We start from the raw sequence: 21,584 nt of genomic DNA, 5'->3' as shown, positions 1-21,584 counted from the left end.
CCCCAAACAGAGGATGATGAGGTTGCGAGGGAATCAAGCTGAAGGATCTTGATTGTAGTCAGACTTTGGTGAGAAACTTTTTCTCCTAGTAGATCTTTTTGGGTACAATAAGTTGGATTTTATTCATTAGTAATCAGTATAAATAATCAATAATGCTTGTCTAATATTTGCAAAATCTGAACAGGAATATTAAAAGTTTAAAACACCAAAAAAGTGAACCCAAGCAATGGGTTTAACTATTGATAAAAAGGCTATAAAGCAAAAGAAAAAAGGGTTTGAGTTTTACTTCCCTCTCTTCATTATGCCCCACCTTGATCTCATCTCGACGACACTAGGAAACTTGCTTGCTAATCTAATCCTTTGCTTTTGCAGCTATTAGATTATAAACATTAAAAAGGGATGTTGGATTTTGTGTTTTAATAAGCCTAACTTTATAAAGTTTCAATTCGTATAATTTGCGTTTGGATTATTGCGAGGAATAGGTTATAAAAATTTGGGTTTGTTTAGTTTATTGGTTTATGAACTTATGATTTGTATGTCTATACATGTATGTATACACGCACACCCGCTTATGATTGTAACAGCAAGAACATAATTTTCTCAATGCAATCAACTAGGTGTATTGTGATAATACGTTGGAAATGGTCGGGATAGCTTAGTTGGTAAAGCAGGGAAATGAAAATCCTTGTGTTGCCAGTTAAAATTTGGTTCTTGACACGTGATGGGAAAAGAGGTTGAATAAAAATATACTTAGCAATACCAAAACTAGGCGCAAAGAACCAAAAAGACCTAGTGGATAAATCATGAATACTGAAATAAGAACACAATTAAACCCGATAATGCAAAAGGGTTTGTTTTGATCGTTAAAAGTAGGTAATTCGTTTCCCGTGTCTTTGTTTCTATCATCAATAGTAGGTTTTATTACAGGACAATTCATGATGTCTATGTTGATCTATTATGCACCTCTACATCTAACATTAAGTGGATCTATAATCTAAGTTTCGTATGTTTAAATTTATATAACATAGATTTACTTAGTCTATGAGATTAATATACCTTCGAGACTTGAGAGTTATTAGTTTCGAACTACATAAACCATTAGTGACCCAAATACTCTCAAAAGTGGTGTTTGAAATTATTTTAGATGAATGATGGATCCTAAAAAAAAAAAAAATTTGATGCAAATGGGAATTAGCTGCTTTGATTATTCTTGGAGAATCTATGGACAAACTAAACTTAGTGGATTGAAGATCATAAAAGTTGTTGGAACCACCTAGGAGGAAACTCCACTTAATCTTGAGAAGACATTAGATTCGCTTTGTGATTGAGTTTAAATCATTTTGAAACTTTGAAATAGTTTAACATAATTCAAAAAAAAAATGGTAAAAATGTCAATATAAGTATAGCTAGGTTAAGACATCTTATAATCAATTTAAATTTTTATTTAAGTTTTTTTTATTGTAAAAAAAAAAGTTTTTAACTCCTATGGTTTTTTTAGTCTTTGAACTTTTTAAGAAATAACTATTTTGATTATTATTATCATTTTGTCGTCAATTTTACCCCACTCATATCATATGTAATTTTAGTATGTATCCGTGTCAACACAATAATTATTTTTTAAAAGCTCAGTAATTAAATAGGCATATCAAAATTCAAACACCATAATAAAATAAACTTAATTTAAACCAACAAAAGGTGGCAAAATTCATTCCTACAAATCAACTAAAAACGCCCATAAATCCTTTTTATCTTCTATCATCTTTGTGTTCATTTCACACCACGAAATAGTTTCTTTTCCCACATTCTCTCACTTAAATGAATATAGAATGAAACTTTCTTTTTAGTGCATATTTCTAGCCAATTGAAAAAGTAAAAAAAAAAAAAAATGCGGTACGTGTGAAAGTAAAAAGAATTTTATAATAGAACCATTCACACGTGTGGTCCCCCTCAAAAAAAAAAAAAGAAGAAGAGGGTAACTCACGTGTAGGGTTCAATGCACTTACTAAACTGTAATAATGTAAAAAATCATCATTAGCCATGCAGGGCTTTGTTATTATTATGTGAAATCATTATAAATGACCTCAGAAAAAAAAAAAAAGAAAAAAAAAAGGCTTTTTGTGGCCCATTAAAAGCCCCTCCCATTTTTCCATTCCCTCTTCTACCCCTTCCTTCCCCTTTTCATCCTTTTCCACCTTGTGGGCCATTTCAGTAATTCCATCTCCTCTCAATATTAAACCCTCCCTTTCTTTTCCCCTCAATTTTTCAAAATTGCCTTATTAACCCAAAGTAATTCTAGTGAGGCCCCTCCTATTATGTCAAAGAAAAGTTTGAGTCTAAAACTTAACTAGACTAATGTTTGGCCGACACCGTTCGATTTTGAAGTTTTTCTAACAGAAAGTTGATGTGTCATTAAAATCAGGGACGGATGTACGTTGGGTCCAGAGGGGGCTCGAGCCCCCCCTCAACTTCAGAATGTAGACTAATGATATATTTAGACACATGTAAACATGTTATTGGGACATGTCATTTGAAAAAGAAAAAAAAAACTTTGTTGATGGTGTGTAGATCGAATTTTGCCCCTGGACGAGTTGAATTTTAAACGTCAAAAAATTTGAGCAGCATGTACATCTATAAATTTTTGAAATATTAAAGGCTAATTAATTGAGAATTACCTAGCACAATAGTCACTATTTGAAATATTTTGTTATTTTTTTTCTTTCTTAGAGGGAGGTTTTTTTAAAATTTAAAATTTTTATTTTTATGAAAAAGAAATTAAATAAAATAAAAGATTTACTCACATCAAATGCTTTCTAATCCAACTCAATTAGTCAATTTTTGTAACTCCTTCTCCTCGGTCCTCTCCGTCACAAAATAATCCATCATCTCTCTTTCTTCCATATTTATAGACTACTTTTTTTAGTACAGACTAAAAATTCAAACTACTGATATTTTGGTCGTAATTTAGTATCTTGACCCGTTCAGTTTAAATTTAACTCGTTCAATATGTCATTTGAATTGAATAAAGGAGGAGAGAGAGGGGCATTAAGATTAGGATTACTGAGTCGAGGGGATGTGGTTGAATAATTGTAATTATAAGCAAAAATGTAAGAATTGCAAATTAATGATGATGATGATGGGTAGTGTTGTAAGTGTTCATCAATGCCTCTTTTTCTTCCTCTTCTTCCCCTTCCTCTCGTCATGCAAATCTCTGTCATCACCATTTATGATCCAACCTCCCCTTTAGCCTTTTACATCATCATCATCCCTATTTCACTTCTCTCTCTCCCCCAATATTACCCCACTAATCCCTACTTATTTCAAAACTCGAGTCGTTTGTAATCCTTGCTCTGTTGTGTCGATGTGATAAGCGTAACCCATCTCACGAAAAGTGTCGTACTCCATTTGTTTACACTATGATTTTGCATTTATAAAAATGTTTTAATGTTGGTGGACCCATATAATACTTAATATGATGCGTGGCAAGTAGTGGATGGAAGGAGAGTGTCTATACTCTCGTGGCATTAGAAATTTTCCCCTTCCTACACGTTCAAAATATTACCCCACTAATCTCGTGTCAATCGATTCATTCATAATCCTTGCTTCGTGTCGGTTGTGTGTCGATATGATAAGCATAAACCCATATCAGATTTGATATTGACCTTTTTTTTCCTCGAGATTGGAGTCGATAGCTCATTCCACGCTAAACCTTTATATACACACGTTATCTTTAAGGATGTTGCATTTAGTAGATGGAATCAGAAGGTCCCGAGTTCAAATGTTTGTCAATATTAAACTTTTTGATTCGATCAAAACATCCTAATCCAAGAGGGTGTTGAAAGACATCCAACGCGTATCGAAGTTATCGTATCTCGTTAACCTAAATTAAAATTTGGTGCCAAAATGAGAGTTGTGGAGGGGAAGAGACCCTTTATTTTAAGGGCATGTCATGATTGGTTTGTTGGCAGACCCAATTTATAAGGCTTTAGATTCATTGAGGCTATTTTAGCCTCCAAATTTACTTCTTTTGCAGACCCTCTTGTTTGCAGCCCCTATCATAGCCTTTGATGAACATTGGATTTTAAAGGGATGGCTTTTAATTTTCTTTTTAAAACACCCAACTTTGACCTCCAAAAATGAGAAATTTTTTCAGCAATTTCCAAGGGAAAAAAAATTATTGCTTTGCTTTCCCATCATGTCAATATTTCTATATATAGGAGAGTTTACCATTTGATGTAAATGTTTAATGGATATTTATTTAAAATAATGATGAAATATAAACAGACATAAATATAAACCATAAGATTGTTTTTTAAAATGTTATTTGCTATTGGTATTTTTATCATCGATGTTTATCAACATTTCTATTTGAAAAAAACTTTTTTGAGGTTTTTATTGAGATTAACGCTTTATTCTAGAGGGTTAGTGTCATTCGATTTTTTTGGCTAGTTTGTTTGATTGTGGATTGATTTTGTTTCTTATTATGTTATATATAATAGAGAAGATCAATACAAATTAAGAACGATAACAATAAAATATAGAAATCAATTCGCATTTCGTAGTTAAAAATGGTTAACAATAAGCTCGTATCATAAAAATTAGGTTTCTATTTATTTTTATCATTGTCTTTCTTCTCAAAGCCTTGCCTTTCTTTCTCTTTATAATTTTAAACTAGAATTTATAAACCAAAAAATTAGGTTTCTATTTATTTTTATCATTGTCTTTCTTCTCAAAGCCTTGCCTTTCTTTCTCTTTATAATTTTAAACTAGAATTTATAAACCAAAATTAGAGGATAAATAAAAAAAACCTTTGGAAATAGTGATTAAAACATATATTTTTTAATTTTATTACAAAAAATAAAAGAAAAATATTTCTAAAAAAATTTCAAAACAATTATTAACAATCAATTTATAAGGGAAATAAACATAGAAATTTATTATTATTATTATTATTATTAATTTTTTTTTGGAGGGAGCAGGGCATTTGCCTAATGTTTGATTTATTTTATTTCAAATAAAACCATCCATTTTAAATATTAAAAAAAGTTGGAAAAGTGGACTTACAAAAAAATATTTATTTTTTGTTATTAATATTTAATGCATGCTTCTCTCTCTCCATCCCTCTCATAAACAGAAAATCCAATGATTATAAAATATAAAAATGGCTGACAAAATATAGGATTCTGATTTTCAAACTTGTCATCTTCTAAGTCAAGTCTCTAAATAAATGTAAAATTCTTTTTTGGGCTTATTGACAATTTTAGCCACATTTTTACAACTAATTACTGATTTTGCCATTTAGGAGGGAAGAGGATCCTCTTTTAAAATTGGAGGTTTCTATTTAAAAATAATTTGTTGATTATTTATTTTTTTCTTTAATTTTTTTTTACCATAAAAATGAAGTCATAAAAATCATATATTTTTCTCAACTATGATTATAATAATTTAGAGTCTACTTCTAACTATTTTTTGGTTAAAAATTAGTTTGTTTAAGGGTCAATTTCGAATTTAAATATACCTTAGACAACTAATCTCAAAACTATCGACTTGTTAAGACTCTACAAAATTCAAATTAAAAATTATATAAAAGAAGAATAATCATATCTCGAATGTTATATAATTTATAGAGAATCAAAAAGAATATTGATATAATAATCTATCAAAAAAAACACGACCTATATGTAATGATAATATATAAATTAAAAAAAAAGATAAAAGACACAACAAATATATATGTAAAAGTTAATTGAGTGTCTACTCTAATCAACCAATATGAAATTATTTACATGTTTCTAGATTTTTTTTTCTTTTATAGGAAATATTTCTAGAATTTAGTATATAATAAAAATTGTTTCAAATTTATGGTAAGTCTATGGTAGATCTGACCCAATCTAAGGGGTTGAAATCCCTACTTCACTTAAATAATTATCATGTCAATAATGTATGTTATTACACGAATAATAATATTCGTTATATTAAAATCGTTGGATTTTTTTTTTAATGTTCGAAAGAAAGTGAAAAAATCATTGAGTATAATAATCTAACATCCAGAAATTAAATTCGTGTATTAAGAATTTGAATGTTATTTTGTAACAAATTGTTAATTTGTTTCATATGTCGTGTTGTTTCATTCTTCGTGTCTTCAAAATGGTTAAAGTTACATATTGTTAAAAGTTGAAGTTATCTTCTAAATGAGGAGTTTTTTCTTCATTTTTTCTTAAAATTGAACTTAATTCATGTGTGAGGAGTTTCATGTTTGTACATAAATAGCTTTTGCTTAGTTCACTTTAGAAATCCAAACATTTCTCTTTTGAGTTCTTCCTCCTCCTTTCACCAGAATTCTTTCTTATTTTGTGGTGTTGTTCTTATTTGTGTTAAGAGCAAGTATCTAAGAGTTCTACCAGATCCAAGTAGTTCGAGGTTGCCGTTCTACCGGAGTTAGTCATTGTATCTTGTGGAGACGATCGTTATAGTCTGTTAGCAATTTTTGCAAAGCGAATAATTATCTTCATGTCAGTGTTATTGAAGCGTGCCTCGACTATATTTATCAAATTTTGGTGTCCATCAAATTTTCAAGATCTGTAATTGTTTGTAACCAGTTACATTGTAAACTGATATTATTCAGTTTACATATACAATGTATATTTACCAAAAAAGAAAAATTAAAACTAGACACAATAAATATTAACTATATGATACATACATAATTTACTATTTACTCTAGAGGAGAGAAGGAAAAATATCTATTAATATAATAAATAATATATTTTACAATATAATCGATCATAATATAACATTTAGTGGTGGATCTAGAACTTGATGTTGGAGACTTATAAACGTAACATTTTAAGAATATTGATATGTATTGAAATTCATATATTTTGACGTTAAATAAGTTAAATTACAAATTTTATAAGTCACAACGTTTTAATATATCCCTAAACTTTCAATTTATTTTTTTAAATCTAAAAAGCCCCTAAATTTTTACATTTGTGTTCAATAAATTATTATTTTTAAAAATAATCTAATAAGTTAGAAATTAATTAGATAAAATTGAAAGTTATACATTTTTAAATTTAAATATTCTATTAGATACCACTTATACTTAACAAATTAAGTTGGAAGAAACAGATTTGTTAGGTAATTAATTGTTTTAAAAATAATTTACTAAAAAAACTAACATTTTTTAGGGTTGAGGGGTTGAATCCCCACCCCAACATAGATTCGGGTCCCTACATATACTCGATAATTAATTATATTTTAAAGTCGAGACGGTCTGAGGTCAACATAGATTTGTCCCTACATGCACTAGTATAGTTATAGTCGAAATCAATATGACATCCTTCTTTGATCTTCGTCATTTATGGCGAGAAGATGTTGCCCCACCATTCTAAGAAATTAAATCATTTTGATCCTTAGTGGTAGCATACTCTCAAGGTATATGATTTAATGAGAATGTACAAATATTAATGGAAGGGTGAACAAATGGGAGTAATTTAAATAAGAATCTATTTTAGTGTAAAAAATATGAGGGGAAAAATTAGTAAAATGCATAAAGAATGTAGGTCTTAAAGATTATTGGGTTGGCTATATTTGAGATATCTCAAAGTTTTGACTATTTTTCAATTTGAGGGGTAAAAATAAAGATATATTATACAACAATTTCTCTCATACCTTTTAATTAACTTAAATGACTCGAGGATTTTAATTGTGCAAATTACAATTTTGAACAAATATTTTGATAAAAAAAAGATCACCTTTTAAATTAATTGAATTCCATGATAACAATCCATTTATACTCATTTATACAATTGCAAAGTTTATCTTTTTGACTTATCAATCATTTGTCCAAAATTACGAACAATATTCTTCTTTGATATCTTTAATTTTATACTCGAGGTTCTAACGACCGACTATAATGAAGAGGAAGAGATGAGACGAAGGAATCGTAGAAGAGAAGATATTTAAAGTAACGTTTTTTCTGTCAGAATTTCACCCCCACAATTTGTGACATTTTTTTCAATCTATTTTACTATTCAATAAGTGTCATAGAAGACCAATTTTGTAGCAGCGAAGGGAGAATAGAGAATCAGAGAAGGAAGAAAAGGAGATGAAAAGGGGAGGTGGGAGAAGGTATCGGGAAGAGAGATGAAGCGAGAAATAAGAAAAAGACATAGAGGATTAAAGAGAATGACATAAAAGATAGAAAGAGGGAAGGAAAGAAAATGGGGAGAAACGTGAAAGATGAGAGCGAGAGGAAAAATTTTCTTGAAAATAAAAACTAAAAATGATATTGAGGCTCGAGGCGTAGATGCTGCAAGGGGTGTGGGTGTGTACTTTAAGGATGATTTTAACTTCAAAAGCCATGAGCCCCATTTACGAAGCCTAAACCTACGCAACAAACTTGCTCCTTTTGATTCGCTACTTCTGACCTCTCGTGGTACTCTCAATTTCTCAATTTGACTCTTCCATGTACTCAACACGGATTCCCAAGCTTCAGGAGGAGAAGGAGGGTCTTACAACTATATCAATATTTATTACAACATCTTGCAACTCAACATATTAAAATGAGAATGACAAAAGCCCACTAAACAAGCACTTTGAACAAAACTACTTTTTCATTTTTCATTTTTTTCATATTGAATATTGAACGAGAATCAGAGGTGTTAAACCTTTTATCATCCTGACATTGAGCTATCTTTCTGTAGGACCTCCCCTACAGAGTCGTTACTGTAGTAGAGTTTAACCACGAAATTCAGAATGGATTGGTTGTGGTTCCTCTAGACACGCAATTATAAAAAATAAATTCATCAAGGCCAATCTGATTGGTCGAAAATTACATTTTCAACCAAACTAGCCAACCGACGAGCGAGTTCTGAATTTTACAAAATCGACTTTGATCGAACCATCATCAGACCAGCCAACCAACGTTGGTTCAATCGATCAGATCAGTTCTTTCAAAATTTTTTGTTCACCCCTACTTACATCAAGGTTTTCGATGTAGAATCTTAAAGAAAAGAAAACTACTTTAGAAAAGGAAAAAAAATCGAACAAAACCGAATCGATACTATACAACCATGCAAACTATCCTCTAGAATTGAATCAACAACCTTTTGTACTTTCCACCTTACTACTCAATAACCATCCATCATTAAAATGAGTAAAAGGGAGGAGGGAATAGAACACTTCAAAAGCCAAACAGGGTAACTCAAAAGAGGGGCAATTAGGTAACTTCATGAAGACCAACCCCATTGTTTTGAGCATCCATGATTGCCTTGATGCAAATATTTAGAGGGATGAACGAGCTCCACGAGGGGGCAGAAATGACGAAAATGCCCCTCTATAGCATCCCTGTGAAACCCCATGATGTTTCACGCTAAGCTACTCATAACCCATGAGAGGGCTTGAGGCTGGCTGGCCCCTACCCCTCAATTTCTTTCTTCCAATTATACCCCCCCAAAAAAAAACTCAAATTCTTCTTCTTCTTTCAAAATGCTTTCATTGATGATCCTCGCTTTCCTTATAATTATGGTTTATAATAATGTAAAACAAAATACCATCATCAATAGGATTCATTTCCAATTCCAAGAGTTAGAAGATGGTCCCAAATGTATTACAAGGTCAGATAGTTGTGCCGTGATCGTTAGATTAGTTGACGTAAATGTGAAGATGATTATTTCATTAGATTAATTAGTCGATTTGCATTAGTGGGCTAACTTATGAAAACCCATAATTATAAAAAAAAAAACAAACAAATCGGTCCTATTTCGATTTGTATACACCAAAATCGAGATAATTTCCACCCTCCTCAAATACCCCATTAAATTTTACAAATACCCACCAAACAAGAAGGCAAAAAAAGAGTCCTTTTTTCAACAACAACAACATTGAAACATGCATTTTGGCCTAACCCCTATATATTTTTGGTGGGTGTGGGGTGAAAAAATTGAGGGGTTGAGCTCAAGAAAGGGCAAATACAACATCACAAGTAAGGTATAATAAAAATTCCCAAAAATAAACAAGTGGGTATGAAAAGTTGTATGTGCAAAAAGAAGTGCTAATAAAACCCACCCCAAAAAAGAGGGTAAAAGAGAGAGGAGTGATTATTATTACCAATAGTTACCCTTACCCACACAAAGAGATTAGAAATGTGAAAGGGAAATCAAAAAAAGAAAAAAAAAAGAAAAAGAGGAAAATTTAGTAAATTTATAAGAAACAAAAGAGTATAATTGATTATGAGGGGGGGGGGGGGGGGGGTGAGAAGAGAAGAGAGAAGGGTGTGTGTGAGTGGGTGTGTTGAGAAATGGTAGTGATGATGATTTTAGAAGCCAATCCAAACCATCATTGCGAATCTTGGGACGGCCTTGGCCCACCATCATTTTACATCCCCTCCCCTACCCCTAACTCCCATAATTGTCCCCCTCTTAACCCCATAATGTTGCATTTTCTTCCCAAAATACCCTCCCCTCCCTGTCCCCGACCACCACTATATTCCCTTTGTTCATACTATGATTTCGTTTGTATAAATAATTTTTGAATAAAACTTCCCTTTTGAAGATTCAAGAGAAAGCTCATTCTGCATGGTCCAGTAACATACAGACAAGTGAACTAACATACAGGAATTCAGGGGAGATAGTTTTTTCCGTAATTTTTTTTATAAACCCTGCATTATTTTCAATACGATCTTGTTCGATGCTGCTATGACATATAGTGAACGAAGAAAAAAATCTACTCCAACATCATATATTCATGTTTCCTTAGTTTACACTGGGATTTTACGTCTAGTAAATAAGTAGAAAAAAAAATCAATAGTATCACAAAATTTTTCTCCTCACTCCTTATTTCCATGACGCCATACCCTCCATCATCCTCATCATTAAAAAAACCCAAACCCCCAAATAATTATTAATGATAATAAATCATCCAACTCTAAAAAAAATATAATGAATAATAAAAAAGAAAAGAAAAATCTGTTGGGCTTCCTAATCCTAACCGGCCGCCTTCCGTGCTTACACTCCCATGATTGTTGTGTCAGAAAGAGAGGGGCATGTCTCATGTCTCATGTCTCATGTTTTTTTTTTTCCTTTTAAAATTAAAAATCTTTTTTTATTAATTTTAAATTTTAAATTTCTCTCTCTAGACCTATGGGTCTATAAATTAACAGCCTCTTTGTTCCAATTGTCCCTCGCTTCTTCTATTCTTTCTTTTTTCCTTCTTATCTTTTTTGTCTTTCGGATTCTTCTTCTCCTTCTCCTTCTCCTTCTCCTTCTTTCTTCCACTACTGGCTTGGCTTCTGTTGTGGCAAAATCCAGATTGTTTTTTTTGTGTTTGTTGAGGAGGGGCTGTGTTGGCGAAAAAGGTGATCTTTTTTGAAAAGATAAAGCAAACCCCAAAAAAAAAAAAATATTAAAAAAACCCAAAAAAATCCCCCCCTCTCTCTCTCTCTAGATTTCGTTTTGTTTTCTTCTTCAGGTTCTTGTTGCTTCCCTTTCACCAAGAAAGGTAGACATTGCCTTGTGGTGTGGGGTACTTTGTCCACTCTTCTTCTTCTTCTTCTTCTACTTCTACTTCTACTTCCTCTGTTTTTTTCTTCTTTTTTTAATGCGTTTTTGAAAGAATGGAATTGTGGGTTTTTCTTCTTATCATCTATGGTTCTGATTTTGTGATTGTGTTGTGTGTGTGTGTCTCTCTCTCCTCGGATTTCTCAAAATTTTAGTGTTTTTCTTTTTGTGGGTGTTTTCTGTTTTTGTTCATTGGAGATTGAGGAGAGAAAAAAAAGGGTTTAGAAAATTATGAAGCTTCTTAACTTTAATTTTATCCTTTTCTTTCCTGAATGGGCAACCGAAAGAAGAATATGAAGAGAAGAAGCCCATTTCTCTCTCTCTTTCTCTCACAATGAGTGCAGATTTTGACAACCATATCCTTATTCTTCTCCCATGTCTCCTCTCCTTTGGCCTTTTCTCTTCCATTTTCTCATTTTCCACTCAATTCCTTTGTTTAAAATTCCCCAAGTTTTCATTTTCATTTTTATTTTCACAATATAAAAACAAACCCACCACTGTTTCAAAGCTGTTTTTGCCTTTTTCCTCTGTTTCAACTCTCATTATTACTTATGGCTAAAGCTCCTTCTCCATCACTGTTTGATTTCTCAATTTGATTTTCTATAAAATCTCTCTCCCAAATCCAAATCCAATACCCATCTCACCCTTCTGTTTCCCCACCTCATTTCCTTCTTGTTTGCTCCTAATTTCCCTTTTTTCTTCTTCATCTTCATCTCCTCTGTTTTTTTTTTATATGATTTTCTCATAATGGGTGTTTTTTCTTCTTTTCAGGAGAAGAAGAAGGGGTGATTGGTCTTTTGACATATATAGATATCAAAATCAAAATTGATCGTCAAAAACAGAGGAAGGGGAAATGGAGAGGCTAAACTCAGATCTGTACTTACAGAACTGTTACATAATGAAGGAAAATGAGAGGCTGAGGAAGAAGGCTCAGATATTGAACCAAGAGAATCAAGCACTTCTTTCAGAACTGAAGCAGAAATTGTCAAAAGGGAGCTCAAAAGGCAATGCTTCTTCCAAATCTATCCCTGATCTTAATCTCTCCTCTGCCTCTGTTACAAACCCTTCAAATTCCACCAATTGATCATATAATTCCACTCCAACATGATGATGAAGATGATGATGATGATGGTGGTGTATCATGACCCCACTAAAGTTGATCCCTTTTTTGGTTCTTTTGATTTTTTTTTTGGGTTTATTTTTTGTGAATTACCATAGCCAACACTAGCAAGTAGTTTGGGTTTTCAGTTATATAGGACAGTCTCTCTCTCTCTAGCTTTAGCATCTTCTCTCTCTATATATCAGTTTCTTTTCTCATATTTTCTTCCTTTTTTGGGGGGTTAGGATATGGATTTTCTGTACTTCAGAATGATGTATCAGGCTATCTAATGGAAAACCAATTTCAGATTACCATCTCTCTCTCTCTCTCTCTCTCTCTCTCTCTCTCTCTCTCTCTCTCTCTCAATTGTGACATCTCTCTCTCTCTCTCGCTAAATTGTGACAGGATTTGAAAATCTAATTAGTGGGTTTTGTTCAGAATTCTGTTTTATTTCTATCCATTTAGTTATAAATTATGAACAAGTAATAAAAAATGAATCTTTGCAATGAATAAAATTGGTAGGAGCATCCAATTTTGAGTGGCTTCATTATCATGTTTGCTTGTAATTTTGTTGTTGAAGTTTCAAAGCCAAGATACCCAAAAGATGAACAGAGCACCTCTCTTTCTTTCTCTGATTTGATTTTATAATTATTTAATTGTGTAATAAAGGCTATGAGATCATATAAAGGTTGGAAAAAATAATGAATTTTGGCTGCTGAAGACAAAACCATGTGGGTGTCTTTGAAAAGTTTGATTACATGCATCTTCATATCTTCGTAAGTTCTGTTTTCACGTAGCAATTTCATGGGGGGTTTTTAAAAATAAATAAAAAAAGATTTTTGGTTTTATTTTTTGACATGTGGTTTTCTTGCATGAAAAGAAATGTTAAAAGAATTGGTAGAAGTTAAAATAATCTAGAAATAATTGATCTGAGATTTTAATATGGCGTTTAATAAGTTTTTGAACTTGTTAAATTTTAAGAAGAATCTAAAATGTCATGAATTTTTAATTTTATATCTAATAAGTTTTCGAATTTTTAATTTTATATCATCACTTCCTAAATTTAAAAACGCCAATAGATCTATCCTTTCATACAATTTAATCTTATATATAATAAATTAGTGAATTTTAAAAAATATTGAATAACTTTGGAGTCTATTAAACACAAAATTGAACACAAAATTAAAAGGACCTATTGGACCATTATTAATTTCATGAAAATTTATAGTCTAAAGCCTTTACAGTTGGTTTTCAATTATTTACTTGAACTTTTAGAGTGTTGTTTTACAACACTTTCACCCAATGATAATTTGTTAATTTATTGTTTAAAATCAACTAAAGACCTTTCATGTGATTAAACTTTTTTCAGATTAAAAAAAAAAAAAAAAACCTTTCACTTTGATCATTAGACTTTACAGAGTGACACTTCAATTCCTCTAGTTGGAGAAATAATTGAGAATTATTAATTTCATAGTGATACTAACCAAAATGTGACTGGGACATGATAAAGCTTACTTTAAAAAATATCTATACATATTAATTATACATGTACAAAGACTATATAAAATCTGGTTCATGAAACTGGTTCGTATAATCGGTGAAATTAATACTCATAATTTAGAATAAACGAACTTAAGTATCAAATATAAATTTGCCCACTCTTTTAAGAACTCAAATTTTGCTCAAATCTCAAGAATTAAAAACATACATTATTCTCCCTGGTTCAACTGCAACACAATCGAACCAATAATAAAGTAATAAAGAAGATAAATAATAAATAAATAATATTGGATAAAGAAAATGGAAAATATTTGAAAGAAAAGAAAGGGGGCTTTTCATTCGGATTCCATCTGAGAAGAAAGTGATGGGAGGATCTAATCAGTAGGTAAACGTCATCACCCAAAAAAAAAAAAGTCAATGAAAGAGTTCATTAAATTTTGAAAATAAAAACAATTAAAAAAAATGTTAAAAGGGCCAATAAAATATGAAACCCATGGACATGACGTAGCCTGTATTTGCCAGGTTGACCATTAATTAAACAAATAATAAAGAAGAAGAAGAAGCAGAAGATTGAAGATTGAAGATGTCCAATCCAGAACTCCACAGGCTAGGGCTGAGGCTGTAGGCTCATTGAGGATTAGTTTTGAGAAGAAAGGCAGAAGAAATGATGACCCATTTGAATTTTTCTTCATGGAAAACAAGCAAATTGGTCCATTTTTACCATCTTTCTCATCATTTTCCTCAGATTTTCCTTCTCCCTCTCTTGTATGTTTCCTTGATTTTCTGACCCTGCTCAAGATCTCTGCCTTAACCCCATTTCAGTATTCAAACAACTCTAACCTTTCTGTAATCCTGTGTCTGTAAAATAAATTCAACCTAACTCCGATTCTTTCACGGAACAAGAATGCCAGAAGGGTTTGGATTATACAAAGGAATACATTTGTCTAACTATGTTTGGTTTGGTTTGGTCTGGTCTGCGGAGACTAGCATATTGTATAAATGGTGAGTTTCAATATATATGATTAATTGTAGTCGGAGTTTTGCTCTCCTATACCCAAGGGCACCTGCATCCGTCCCAAGGTCTGAACCCAGGAGACATCAAAGATTTTTAGTATTAAGCTCACCAAAAGATTTGAACTTAGACCTTTAAACCAGCATGACCAAGATTGCCAATTGAGTCTGCTCCTTAGGGGGCCCATCTATACGATTACTATTTATAATCCATGATTTAAAAAAAAAGAAATAAAAAATAAAAGAAAAAATCTTCCTAACTTCCAAGCCTTTCTATGGAGATCTAAGTAATAAGATGATATATCTCATCTTTCTAAGCATGATAAGTATTTTCTTCTATCCTTCACTATTTCCATGAAATTTCAGTCAAAAAGGAAGGGAGATGAGTACTCTTGGCAGGATAACAGAAATTTTTGCTACTTTAAGGTGGAGGGTTCAACTCAAACAAGATGTATATAATTTAATGGGGGTTGGGGGTAGATCCTCAATTTGCAGGGTACCCTACGGATTTGGGGCCATCATTACAATATCTACAAGAGTGGAAGGGTTTCAGAAGCTGAATGGAAACTGGTTCAGTACGCAAACCTTTTTTCTTGCTTTGGTCCAAAACAACATCCTTCGCTTCGCTGCCTAACACCTTCATTCAAACAATAATCAATAATGTCTTTTAATCATTGAAATCTTTGGTATTTTCTAATTCACAAGGCAAGAGAAGATATATTCACAGGTTTTGCATACCAAATAAACAGCCTTGGCATATTGCTCAAATACAGCATGATGTAAATGCAGGAACATATCTTCTTCTCCTTCTTCTTCTTCTTCTCTCCCTCTCTCTCTCTTTCTTTCTCTCTCTTCTTCCCAACTTCCCTCTAATCTTCAACAAGATTATTTCTTCCTCTGGAGATTTTTCAGTCTAGTTCCAAGTACAATATCCATGCCAACATCTGCAGTTATTTGTCCTCTCATTAAACAAATTAGGACTTGTCATGGGAAAAAGAAGCCAAAGGAACCCCACCATTCCAACCACAAATGCCAGGCACACCACCCCTGAGATGTTTAGATAGAGATTAATTCATAGACAAAAATGAAACTACAGTCTCAGTCAGATGAATGGAATGCCAACGAGGTCTACAACTTTTATGCAAATAATGAAAATAGTATCGAAAGCAGAAACTTCGCATAAATGGTTGAGTCAGCTTCTTGGATTAAACAAGGTGAATTGCAGCATTTGGAATTTGGTATAGCCAACAATTTTAAAGTAGCTAGTAACCTATCTTATACTGATCTGCCACTTATGAGATTTGAAACATGGACTAGAAACAGCTTTATAAGGCTCACAAGCGTGTGCCTACCAACCGGGCTAAAAGTTAATTAGTAACCTATCTTATAACAATTCAACTTCCTAAGCAGACTCAAGTTCGATCCTAGATGAGAAGGGTCTGTGTACTGAACTGAATGATTTGTCCTTGTCTTAACAAGTTAACATTCTTCTTAGCAGTCATTAATTCCCATATCAACCACTTATTTCCATGGAAGACAATGAACACAGAAAACCTATTTATAAAGCAAGGTCACAAACAGAATAGAGCGTAACTATAGGATATCATCACAAGGACAAGAAACTTCAGACATATTTCTCCTGTGCAAAGGGACGAAGAGGGTTTGATTCTTTTTTTAGGCGTCATTGATGAATTCAGGTCAAAAAAATATAAAACATACCTCTTCTTCGTGAAAAAAGCACAGGTAATCCCATAAAGTTGCAGAAAACATGGGCAACTAATGGAGCAAGAAGATGGCCTGCAAGTAATATTCCAACCTGCATTAGTGGGATGTCATCATACCAGAGACCCCAAAAAAATGCCATAACCAATTGCCGGGGACTGAGTACAAGAGCAAGATTTCAACAACACCAACTGGTCAGCTAATTGCACTATAAAGAAAAAGAAAACTACCACAAACATCACCAAAGCTACTCTCCGGAAGTGGACTTCTTCCATCAAACCCACCCTCAGTTGTTATTGGCTCCAAATGCTTAAAAATTAATGGCTAGGTGTGTGAATGAAGTCCAACAAAACTACCTTACGTGTCTTCTTTATTTTTTTTTCCCGAAACTAGAAAAGTAAGGACCAAGTATTTCATTCAAGGTAATAAAATATATAAAAGCTACTTCAAAGGAACTGCAAATCAAAGAAGGATATTTATAACAAAACTCTTGGAGCAAGAGCTCTAAAGGAAGGCACCATACAATATTGGTTCCATAGTCCCCCTTTTATTAGGGTTACAAAGAATAATTACAATCTTAGATGTCATGAGAATAATCACTCTTCTATTGTTTTTAAAGTCAACAACAATATTCACCCTTCAATTAGCATCTCTAAATTTTTTATATGACCTTAATATTCATAATCTAGCCGGTTTTGTAAGAACATCAGCTATCATCAGTTTGCTTGTAACAGGAAATGCATTAATGGACAAGTAGATTTGCCCTAGACTAAAACTAAATAGTAGATTATTTGGTGAAAAAATACTTCATATGCAAGATGGTTTCAGCCTCTATAAGAGAAGCACGTTTAAAGATTTTGCCACTTGTTATACTCTATTTTCCAGCTTGAAGCTGTTGACCAGTTAATATCTAAGTCTTATTTTACCAGATGATTGATTATAGAGGAATAGGGACTATAAAACTAAAGAGCCAAAAGTATTAACGTTTTTTTTAGAACAAGATACGAAAAAGTATTAACGGTTAAAAGAAATAGAATTAACAAACAATGTTTTCCCTAAAATACCAGATCGCACAAAGAGAAAAGTTGCATATGATCCAAATACCACAGTATAGCCAAGCTGAAGACCTGTGAAAAAAAACCACACGTAAATCCTTCATAAACATTATATATGTATAAATGGCGTCTTTCAGGAAGTTATGTACCTACAACCGTAATTGCTCTGACTAAGTTGTTGTTCTGCTTGCTATAATACTCCATGAAGTGGTTTAAATGTGCTGCAATGAGATAACGAAACAGGAATAAGACTCGTTTTTCATCAAGTTTGAGTAAATTTGCACAATGAATGCAATTAGATTGGTTGTCCATGAAATGTTCCAAGTCTATTAGTCCCATCGTAATTTGAATTAATAAACTAAGACCAAGTGTAAGTAACACGTGATGAGAATATATATTGGAAAAGATTAAATTCATCCAGTCTACCAGCTCAGGTTTAGTGGTCACTCAATATGGTAGAAGAGCAAGTTCAAACCCTTGCAATGTTATTTATCCCTATTTCATATGAATAGCTCATGTGTTGAGCTTTATGCTATTATCTGAGTCCATGTGTGAAGGAGCATGCTAAAAATATAGTTGAGAGTGTTAAATTTACCGTACACTATCAGTTTAACTTTTGAACCTGTCAGTGATTTAACAGCAGAAAGGAACAGGAAAAGCTTAAAGCACAGAGAAGCATATGGCCATGCCACATATTGAATAAATAAGGGTACATAAACCGAACTCTTTCGTATGGCAGTTTTCATCTGCCAGAACAATGAAGCATCCAACTTACCCAGACTGAAAAGAATGGGGCAGAGAAATATCACAGTGGTCGGCTTAAACCCCCCAGAGAGAAGAACCGGTATCATGCATGCTCTAAACACCAGCTCCTCGGTTAGTGGAGCCTGTCCAAGAATGTGTGATGCCAAATTAAATCTTTCAAATGTCAACCAACAAATCCAAGTAAAAAGGGTTCATTAACAGAGCTTAGAAAATGTTTATAACCATCTAAGACCTATACTCTTATCATCGAGGAAAACAAGACATAAATTCAAATATTATAGAAAGAACAACTCACAAACTCAAAGTCATGGCATGTTTAACTTCTGAGTACCATCCAGATCTCTAGATGTCGATCAAGGCCTTCCCAACCAAATTGAGAGCCTTCAGTGATTGAATACAAAGGTCCAGGTAACCACATCAATCCAGTTACTACTTATCTAGTTAGGTTATATTAAGTATGCAAGCAAATTTTAGGGCAAAACCAGGTCACACTTTTTTCTTTGCACCCAACTGCATGTAATAATTATTAATCAATAAATCCATCAAGAGACCGTACTCATAGTCATAGAGGATCTGTCAAATAAGTAATGCCTAGGGGAGGAAAAACCAATGGTGCAAGATGAAAGTTACCCATAATTTGAAAGGTGTATACTCGCATGCAGCCAAACATCACAAATGGAGTCAGCAATATGCTAAGAATTAACAATTTTTAGTTCTTAAGGGACAGGAAACAACTGGGAACTCAAAATGGAATGGAGAGGCTGTAAATGTACTCACCACGACATAATTACGCCAAGCCAAAACATTTGAGACAGTTGATAGCCCCCAATCAAGAAAATTTCTCCAAAAAAAGCTGGCACAGTCCACAAGGGAGCCTTCTCCATGATTCATATATTCTCTCCATGAATCCACCAATAACAAAGACTTTAAGATCATTGACCCAGCGTACATTAAAGAAGTCAGTGAAAGAGGAAAGACCACAACTTGCCACTGTTTCATAGATAAAATTGCAATTCAGGATGCAAGTTTATGATTCATTTCACCTTTCCAATCTGCAGACTACAAGATTATAAAATTGAATAAAATGTTAAAGGAACCCTTAGCTAGTACCATGATGCATTATTTAATGGAGGAGAAATATCGATACTTACAATATGATCTGCTCGGATGCCATAAGCTCCTAATAAAAGAGAAAACTCCATTTTCCTTATCTAACATGGAAGAAAATGAGATGGAAAAGGTCAGCACTCTGATGGAAAGCTAGCACAAGCAAATATGTAAATTATGAACTAAGCACTCATAATCAGAGTAATAAAGCTTGACTGAATTACAAAATTCTAGGATGGAACAAGAACTCATGTCTACATAGTATCTTCCTTGGCATGGTAATTGAAGAGTAATAATCTCAAATTTACCAATTAGATCGATTCATTTCAAATTTCATAGTAATCAGTCGGTTTACTTGCTTACCGAGAAAGGTAATTTTATTCCAGTTCTATAAGTTAAAATGGATCCAAAAAATTCGTAATTCAGTTAATCTTTATAACCCCTGACTGTATAAGGTTTTTAAAATCAAAATTCACTTCATTTTTCTTTCTTTATTTTTTATTTTTTTAATTATTTAATCCACAAATTAAAACCGTAAATAAATAATTTTTAACAAATTCCGGATAGTTTACTTGCGGTTCATGATAAAATAATTCTTACAAAAACAGTGTATCCACGATATATTGATCGACCATCCTTAAATGAGCAACAGCAGAACGTTTCCTAATAATGAAAAATAACCTTATGAATTGTTTTTTTCTCTCTTCAGATTGTTCCAACCAGATAGCGGAATATAAAACAGTCCGATTCGAAAAAGAGAAATTCATTCGATAATGGAATGATTTCTCAACGGATTGATTAGAAAATGTAGTTATAATTTCAGGAATTAATGAGCGAAAAAAATAATTGAAGCTTACAGGAAGGATTAGAGCGCAGACGACGACCGAGACGACAGTGGAAACGAAGGCGCAGATGAACCGTCGAATCATGAAAACTTGAAGTGATGGAGGAGGCGGTAGACGAAGTATCGAAGTAGGGGCATAGAGAACGGCGACGTAGAACAAAGTCATGGCCGTGCAAGACGTTACTGCCACTGCTTTAGAGATCGAACAATCTTCCTCCTCCATCGCCAGATTTTCCGACCTAAAACGTAGAATTAAGGAAAGTTTTCTTCGCAGTGGGATCTGATCGGGAGTTCCGATCGCCGCCTCGCCGCCGATAACCCGCCACCTCGCGCTCGCTGAGTTGAATCGGAATTGCTTCCGAGTCGGTGAGTCCCCTTCCCGTCGTTTCCTGTTTCTTTGATAATGTTTTGGTCTTCAGGTCATGCTGTCAAACGACCGTTTACTTTATTTTTTTTTTAAGAAACTTTATTTTTACTTGTAATTAGCAAATTAAAACGGTAATTAAATTACATCAAAATAAAAAAGAATTACAAATTGCAAAAACCATCCCTCCAATATTTTATATCTCTAAATTTTCATTGCTAAAATTAAATTCTCAAACTTTCATAAATGAAAAAGTTAGTCCCTAAATTTTTAATAAAAAATTAAATATTTAAACTTTCAACGGTAATAAAATTGTACCTTCAAGGGTTAAAATGTTAAAATTAGACCCTAAATTTTTTAAAAAAATTGTATCGATTTGACTATTCTCTAATGAAAATATTTGTCTTTCATTGACTCTGAATTTCAAACTCAACAGCGAAAAACGTTGAAATGGGGCGGTTGATTTGATTAATAAAAATGGTATCTTTTTCCGTTAGAAAAATATAGATTAATACTTTTTCCAATAAATGAATAGATAAATAAGAAGAAGAAAAACCAT

At 32.6% G+C, this 21,584-nt stretch overlaps 2 protein-coding genes across 5 annotated transcripts; one reads left to right on the top strand and one right to left on the bottom strand.

Annotated features, from left to right (window-relative positions):
* Nucleotides 1–11,190: 11,190 nt before the first annotated feature.
* On the top strand, nt 11,191–12,968 carry ZPR3 (binding protein). 3 transcript variants are annotated; one of them, XM_088123716.1, is made up of 2 exons: nt 11,191–11,356; nt 12,330–12,968. In XM_088123716.1, exon 2 carries the CDS (start codon nt 12,412–12,414, stop codon nt 12,640–12,642), a length of 231 nt encoding a protein of 76 aa, XP_087979842.1. In that variant the 5' UTR covers nt 11,191–11,356; nt 12,330–12,411; the 3' UTR covers nt 12,643–12,968. The 3 variants fall into 3 exon arrangements, with proteins under 3 accessions (XP_087979842.1, XP_087979843.1, XP_022144704.1); XM_088123717.1 differs by lacking the exon at nt 11,191–11,356 and adding an exon at nt 11,505–11,523; XM_022289012.2 differs by lacking the exon at nt 11,191–11,356 and adding an exon at nt 11,544–12,232.
* Nucleotides 12,969–14,467: 1,499 nt separating this feature from the next.
* FACE2 (farnesylated protein-converting enzyme 2) lies at nt 14,468–21,098 on the bottom strand. 2 transcript variants are annotated; one of them, XR_002601821.2, is made up of 9 exons: nt 20,675–21,098; nt 19,862–19,921; nt 19,488–19,700; nt 18,721–18,832; nt 18,095–18,166; nt 17,955–18,017; nt 16,888–16,965; nt 15,907–16,215; nt 14,468–15,805 (listed from the first exon to the last, which is right to left on the bottom strand). XR_002601821.2 is itself a non-coding variant. In XM_022289031.2 (8 exons), exons 1-8 carry the CDS (start codon nt 20,882–20,884, stop codon nt 16,082–16,084), a joined length of 942 nt encoding a protein of 313 aa, XP_022144723.2. In that variant the 5' UTR covers nt 20,885–21,098; the 3' UTR covers nt 15,811–16,081. The 2 variants fall into 2 exon arrangements, 1 of the variants encoding a protein (XP_022144723.2); XM_022289031.2 differs by lacking the exon at nt 14,468–15,805 and having other exon boundaries at nt 15,811–16,215.
* Nucleotides 21,099–21,584: the final 486 nt, after the last annotated feature.

This window comes from Momordica charantia, assembly GCF_013281855.1.
Source record: "Momordica charantia cultivar OHB3-1 chromosome 5 unlocalized genomic scaffold, Mcharantia_2.0 BLBB01000005.1, whole genome shotgun sequence".
NCBI classification, from domain to species: Eukaryota; Viridiplantae; Streptophyta; class Magnoliopsida; order Cucurbitales; family Cucurbitaceae; genus Momordica; species Momordica charantia.
Note: the sequence above shows the minus strand (reverse complement) of the source record. Positions and strands in the feature narration are given on the sequence as shown.

Bases quoted from the DNA above. Each gene is read 5' to 3' on its own strand.
- ZPR3 (XM_088123716.1), top strand. From the start codon at position 12,412: ATGGAGAGGCTAAACTCAGATCTGTACTTACAGAACTGTTACATAATG.
- FACE2 (XM_022289031.2), bottom strand. From the start codon at position 20,884: ATGGAGGAGGAAGATTGTTCGATCTCTAAAGCAGTGGCAGTAACGTCT. The intron at 19,701-19,861 runs GTAAGTATCGAT...TCTATGAAACAG, and splicing joins GCATCCGAGCAGATCATATT to TGGCAAGTTGTGGTCTTTCC. The intron at 16,966-17,954 runs GTATTTTAGGGA...TATTACTTGCAG, and splicing joins TTTTCTCTTTGTGCGATCTG to GCCATCTTCTTGCTCCATTA.